The 7,574-nt window shown below is 37.1% G+C and overlaps 1 protein-coding gene across 1 annotated transcript; it reads right to left on the bottom strand.

Moving 5' to 3' along the window:
• Nucleotides 1-1,068: 1,068 nt before the first annotated feature.
• On the bottom strand, nucleotides 1,069-7,186 carry LOC104461438 (late secretory pathway protein AVL9 homolog; the record flags this gene model as incomplete). The annotated part of the gene is made up of 6 exons (XM_010073048.1): nucleotides 1,069-1,355; nucleotides 2,036-2,102; nucleotides 2,479-2,568; nucleotides 3,315-3,386; nucleotides 5,131-5,216; nucleotides 7,066-7,186. Coding segments are annotated over 6 exons (495 nt in total), but the record flags the coding sequence as incomplete, so codon positions are not given.
• Between the last annotated feature and the right edge of the window lie 388 nt (nucleotides 7,187-7,574).

Genomic DNA, 7,574 nt, shown 5'->3' with positions numbered 1-7,574 from the left:
CAGTTAATTTTAGCATAATTTCCCAATTTATATATGGATGCAAAGTTGTTGATATGACTTCATATTTTACTTGATTTTACTTAAATTTGTTTTTCACTAGTATATTCTACATAACTTCATATAAAAAAAATGTAACACTTGCATTTCTATTTAAATTACTTCCCCCAGCCTACAAAACATTACCTTTTTCTCTAGAAGAATCAATTTAAAAAGGATCAAGACCTGAAAAAACACAAAAGGGAAAAAACATGGTGAGTGAACCAGTGCCATTCATCAAAAATACTGCGCAAGCATAATCTGTTAGTCAAGATGTCATGTTAATCACTGCATGACTGACAAATGACCAAACACATTTGACCAGTGAAAACCAGTGTTCCAACACCCTTTCTCCATCTGAGCTCTCATTTTAAAATAGCACTTGAGATGCACAAAGAAAAGCCTGCACAAACAAGAATTGTGCAATTTGAGTCACACAAAGCTTGTCAGAAGGAACACGTTGTGTAATTACAGAATTTTAAAAACCAGTACACTGCAAACACAGAAAAGAGCTCCTCCACAGAAATACCAAGCAGCATTCACCTCGCCTAAATTTAGGCACCTACAGATGAGGCATCTAGATAAGAACTGTCTGTCCAGACTGTCTACACTGGAGGAAAACCACTGACACTTCTGGGGCGTAACTGGCAGACATCTGAAGTTAAACAAAAATGAGTTCTAACCCAAAAATCTACTGATCAGGCACAAATACACCATGAAATCCAGATTCTCTAATTTCCTTGACACCTCTCAGTTAATAAAAGATTCTAAATGCTATTTGTACCTTAGCTATAGGATACACGCTCCATTTCGATAGTCATTAGGAAAAAGGAGGAGAGGTGCAAGTCCCCTCAGGTTCTATGACAGCAAAAGCCGCAAAAATTACAGGGAAAAATGTTCCAAGTTGTGTCTGCACAGATGTTAGCAATATTCTTCTATCCCATTCATCTGATGAGAAGCAGGAAATAGAAAGAAGACCATAACTAAGATACTACTTGCACTTTGGTACAGGACTAAAGAAACATCACATAAACCTAGAAATCTCCAGGGAATCCAGCAGACAGACAAAACTTTTCAGTCTGGAACTTAACTTTCACTGAAGTTATGTAGGCAGAAGGGGAAGGGAAATCAGGAGGCTGTACCCAGAAGTACTTAGGAAACAGTCTTCTTACTCCTAGCTCAGGTATGTCTGGACATGTATATTCTTCCGTTCCTCACAAAGTGTTTTACTCCACAAAGTAAGTGCTGTACTTCATCTATCTAGCAGATAACGCCTACCTTGTGTCTAAAGTGAAGAACAAGATCCCGAGGAGACAGACCTGAGATACCAAAAAAAGAGCAATTATTACAGTTTAACAGTGAGCAGAGACACTAACTTACTTCTTGTCAAAATTTTTCAGGGGGAGGGGGACACCTATTATGCATTCTATGTGAAGCTGGTTATTTCAAGAGCCAAACTCATATAAAACTATTGCTTTTGAGCAGGAACAAGAGTTAAATCTACAATGGAGACAGTAATAACATGAATAGTCATGCTCGGAGTTGCGCTTGTTGGCTGCCACACAGCATTATGGAAACCCTGAAGTAAATACTACACCGTGCATTCAGAAAACACAGGGAAGAGTCAGAATCAAATGAGAGCTAGCGATCTAAAATAACAAGTAGATGAAAACTTGAGCACCCCACACCATCAAACTGTTCCCTCTAAAAGTTAAGAAGGTACTGTTTCCCAAAAGCAGCCAAGCAGTTCCTTCCCAGACCGTTAGGTCAAGAGGTAACATGGCTTTCAACCTACAACTAACTCCTATTATGAAAGCAACACTACATTTATTTGACATTCATTTCAATCCACTAAGAAAGAAATGCATAACAGAATACTGTGCAGGCACACAGACCGCTGGTGCTTAATCTGCTAACGCATGTAAACAAATTAGCTCAGGAAGGGAATATGTTGATTAGAGTAACATTATCTCTGCTGCTCATACAAAAAGTCACTTACCAAGATAAACTTGTGACCCTTCTAGCAAAGTATTGCCCAAGGAACTATTGATATGATCATAAAGTTCCTGTAAAAGTTAGAACACAAAGGCAAAAAAACCCCAGAAGCTGTTAATGGCACATGGCCACACATAATCCACACTATATAAAATCTACTTATGCAAGTATTTCAATGTTTTATTCCAGAAAGAAAGTAAAATTTTACTAATGGAGTCAATGGAGATACAGGCTGACAATCATGCTCATTCTTCTATTTTATTACAAATCAGAAAGTTGACCCTCTGTCAGATTATGGTAGTTCATTTAGTTCACGTTAAGTTATTACAAGAGCTGAATAACTAAATGACCTATGCAAATGGAATATTTGAGCACTAATTAAAACCACTAAAATCCATAGCCATACACTGAATGCTTTCTTCTGTGTGGCTACTACTTAAAAGTTACCTTTAGAATTGAAATTTGCGAGAAGTCTTTTTCTTCAAAATACGCATGTGTAATGAGTTGCAGCTTCGCCTGAAGTAACCCGTACAAAGGCTTGGAAGAAAAACACAAAAGCAAGTGAAGAAAACTTACTTAGTCACTCATTTTGAACTTTAATCTTCTCCCATTCTTATCTTGCATTATAGACACATTATTACACAGAGTTCATGGAGGGGCAGTCCTTACTTGCTAACTTGCAGAATCTTTCTCCTGTGCTCATAATTCTGATAATTCTCTTTTCTTTCCATTTGCACATACCATACCATCACTGGACATCTTTCTAGAAAAGTACTTTCCTGCTCATGCAGCTCCAGTTACAGTTCTTTCTTCAGCTTTAAGCACAGAAAGAATTTCTGTTCCCTGCCTGGTGAGCAGTAGCTTTTCCTGAATATGTAGAAACACAAGATGTTTCTTCAAAACAAAAGTATGCTGTATGCGTGACTATCCTCAAATCTCTTTCATAGTTTTCAATAGCCACTCTCTCCAGTTATTATAATGGCCAAACCCCTCCATGAAATAAACTACATGAAATAAAGTTAGCAGCATTTAAGAATAATCAAAAGTACAAATAGAGATCCCAGTCTCCGACAACAGGCAGACACCTTTAGAATTACTCTTACAAGGAAATACCCATTCAAGGCAGCCAAATATGCCATAGCCTTCCAATTCAATTTTACTTCAGTATTTTGTTACCCTCTGCAATGATTTAGAGAGAGAGGTTTGGAGCCAACAGTTCCAAATAAGAATATGAACTAAATAATTTTAATATGTTATTTTGGGAGTTAAATAAACATTCTTACCAGCTGACTGAGAACACACACACTTTTCTGTACTGTTTCTCGGGTGATGTCTGCTTGCCGTACTTTTAATGCCTAGGAAATAGAAGTATTACAGTATTCTTACCCACACACAATTTCAAAAAGAATTCTTTCACAGATCTAGTTACCACATACCACCCCCCTATTTAAACAAAATCCTAAAACTGACTGCCTTCAACGGTGGAATATCCAAACCATGCAACAGGATGCCCTTACTTAGTAAACAAGGTCATAACACTGACACGTGAGAGTTGTGCTCGCACCTCACTGTGCACAGCAAAGATCCAAATACAGCCGTGATGATAGGCAGAGGACTGTTTAAAAGGCACAAGCATGAGATAAAGGCAATAGCCTGGAGAAGGCAATTGCATTTTAACTCAGGGTAATCTAACAGAAGAGAAGCCACAACACATCACTCATTCTTCTCTAACATTATCTGTGAAAACGGACCAGGTTGAAAAATCTTTGGCTAGAAATTGTTTGCTTTATATTCAAAGATTTTCTTTGAGCCACTCATAAAATAAAAGAGGTATCATCTGCGGAATCAACTACATTCGCAGCCAGACCAAACAGTCCCAGCACTTGACAGCAGACCTAGAAAGGGTAGGGGCATAAATACAGCCAACTGATTCACTTAATTGTACAAAACAGCAAGTGTGCGGACTACAGCCCACACATCAAAAAGGACAGATGGCAAGAGTGCTAGAGCTGTCATATCAAAGACATTGTTTTATATTCTACTTGTTCCAAAGAGTTGATTTTAAACATCTATTTATCTTCTTAATTGGTTACTAAACAGTAAAAACTGGAATCAAGAGGACAATAAAGCCAAGTTATTCCATAGTTAAATAAAGCAAGACTCTAAATCACAGAATACAGTGAAGACTGGCTGCGGAGATAATGAGTGAACTAAAATCAACATGGATTTAGTTCAAAAGAAATGGAATTAAAATCTGCATGTGTAAAATTTCTCCTATAGCATAAACAGGAACTTGAATCATAATCAAGGTATGATTAACAATGAGTACATAACTGACATCTTCAGAATACAAGACTCCTTTGAAGCTCAAGCCCACATGGCATTCTAGATTCCTGGCATTTCACTGGAAAAGGGAGTTTTTTTTTTTTTTTTAGAAATTTCTAATAACTTCTCAATTCCACAGATCATACTACTGTTACTACTTTTGAAAATATGGGCAGATTCTAGTTCATCAAGTACCTATTTCCTCCATGTGATCAGGTGCACACTGTAGCTCTCATCAGTTTTTCAGCTTTACTGTAAAAGCTCAGTATGGGTAAGCAGCTACAATGAATGGGAAGATTCTGGTCTACTCTGAAAGTGCACTTTTGGCAAAGGAGATAGGTGAAGAGAAACATCCCTACACTTGCATGGTCAGATCCTAGGAAATACTCTAAAATTCTTCAATGGTCACACACTAGAGAAATTTTAGCTTTTTCCTCCCAAGAGGCCTACTTCCCTGAAACATGACTTGTCCGCCTGACAGACTGTCAGCTTCATTTTGCTACTTCTTGCTGACGCCTGGATTAGCTCTCAAGAACCAAGCCATGTTTTTCAATTGCCTTGAACATTTAGAAATATCACAATATGCCTGCTGACGTAAGGGAAAGAAACAGTTCTCACTTTCTATAGCTACCTACTGCACACATTTTAACAGATTTTTAATGTAAGCTGATCATGCAGTTTGTCTGTTGGTGTAATGCAAGCCACTGAATTTTAGGGTCATTAATCCATCAAGCCTATTATTTCATTAATACCATCCACAACTTGGAAAGTTACCTTCGCTTCAATCTGCCTATAGCAAGAGACACCATATACTGTGGTTTGGTCCCCGCATCTCGGTGGCAAATGGAAAAACACCGTATCTATGAAAAAGAAAAGACCGTTTCATAAGTCACTAGCAAGAGTTTGGTATTTTTATTTCCAGCATCACTTATTTATAAAAGGTTTACTGCTGACAATACTGGCATACTTATTTTCTCAGAGTTTTTTTTTTTTTAAAAAAGTAATCTATAAAGCTATCCCTGCATCCAAATTAGTTTCCAAATTGCAAGATGCTTTATGGAAGAAACTCCAGCTGTGCTAATATGGATATTCTGACAACAGCCTCGTGTTCAGCCTGACCAGGCTCCTGTAAGCCCACTGACAGGTTCTCAGAAGCAGCTACTGACATCAGAGAAGCACCACTGAAACCTGCAGGCATGCTGCTGTTGCAAAAACATTGCTAAATCCTAAGTAAAGGAGAGGACATTCCGACTGCTTGCCTTGCAAAACATTTTGAAACCAAATATTAATTTTTTGTTTGCTTCATAGTAACAAAATGAACAGAAGAGACAATCCCATATGCATTAGGTCCAACAGAAAGAGAGACTGTAATAAAGCTTACTCCCTTGAACAAGTTTAATTATATTATGGAGACCACCTAGGGTTTTAGAAAGCCTTTAAGACTATTTCCTGTATCAAGTCATCCTCTTCGCAAAAATGCAGCTAGCAGGAATTACTTTAAAACTCAAAATATAGATGTCTAATAAGTACCAGTAAATGTAATAATAATTATTATCTGAAACATATTTGCCTATTTCAAGTTAATGTATATTGTTGCCTACAAAACACAAGGATATATATCAGTTTTGTTGCCAAATCTCTTCTTTTTTCTTACCAAAAAATACACATTGATAATCTTCTAGTGCAGCAATAAAAATGCTCAAAGTCGAGCATTAACTGGGATGGTACCGAGCCAAGAGAGAACAGGTAAGTGATGCTGCATATGATTTTCCTAGCTTTGAATGTAGCCTACTTCTTGTTATGTATTTAAAAATGCAGAAATTGAACAAAAAATCATGACTCAGAGCAGAGTCAGAGAGACTCTTACTGCTGCTAGGAAAGGGATTATTTTGATATGACTTCCTTTTCCTCCAAATGAGGTCTCTGGAAGCTAAGTACACCAAGTTTAAAAAAAAAAATCTTATTAAAAGTAGTATTAAAAGGGTTTCTATGATTTTGCTCTTTTAAGTGACTTCCTTGTTCACTGCTCTGCAGAGAAAAAGATGAAATAACTGAATATGTATATAAACGTCACAGCAATTAAACTGAATTGCTGTCAAAAAAAAAAAAAGAAATAAATGCAATACTAAATTAAAAAAAAACAAATCTGCAGTGAACGTGGTGATAACTACATGGCAAAGGAATCATTCTATCTTCACTCTGCTGACAAATACACTAAAGCCCCTGTTCCTACCCTTTACTTTTGCTGATTTTCAAAATATGTCATTCTACAGACACCAAATGACTTGTAGGTCATTCTAAGAATCTCTAAATTAGTGGAGGGAAAAAAAAATTTACTACATACATTACAAAGCTGAATTTTAGAATTTCATTCTTCCCCTACCTCAAAACCATATTAGGTTTTACTCAAGAGTTTATTACCCCTTCAAAGAACTTCTGAGAAAGCCGGTAGCCTTGTTTTGTGCTAGGACTACACACAAGTGATGAGTAACCCTTAAGCTTTTATTGACATCTGATTTCTTGATGTAGGAGGTACACCTTTATGATCTACTTTCACTTTAAACTCTGAAGCAACATATTGCCAATGTATTTTGCAGCCTAAACAAAAAGTACAGGAAGTCTAATAGTGAAAAGAATCATTGATCAGATATCAGGATTTTTCTTTTGTTTGTAGAAGTAGTACATAGAACTTCCTCTTTTGTTTCTTACCTTCCTGATAGTTGTGAGCGCCGTCTGGTAAGGCAAGAAATGGCAAGTACTTCCATTCCTCTGGTAAACTGTGGCTGTCATGTCCTTTTCCAGGCTTTAGGGGAGGATAGGAAAACTCAACCTAAACAAACAAACACAGAGGGGAGGCAAAGAAAGAATACATTACTGTTACTAAACAAGCCAGCCTCTATTGCTTTTAAATATTTTTATGTCCTTGACTACAGTGCGTTCTACACATTGGTCTAAAGTACCTCCTTCTCCTTTCCCCATGAAATCCCACTTCTCAGTTTCACCTTTCATGTATTTGCCATTTACCTCTTTTTCCCAGAAATAGGGACACACTTTCTATTCCTTGCACTACACCACGTCTCCCAGAGATCCTCATAATCAGCATCTTCACAGTACTATACTTTCATTTGTTTTTCCTGTGGAGACCCCTCTGGGTTTCCAGTCACGTTCACCAACTCTTTTTTCCAGACATGCATTCCTTAAATTATTGAACAAAAATC

This window comes from Pterocles gutturalis, unplaced genomic scaffold (assembly GCF_000699245.1).
Source record: "Pterocles gutturalis isolate BGI_N339 unplaced genomic scaffold, ASM69924v1 Scaffold53207, whole genome shotgun sequence".
In the NCBI taxonomy this organism is placed as follows: Eukaryota; Metazoa; Chordata; class Aves; order Pterocliformes; family Pteroclidae; genus Pterocles; species Pterocles gutturalis.
This window is presented reverse-complemented; position numbering and strand designations above follow the sequence as displayed.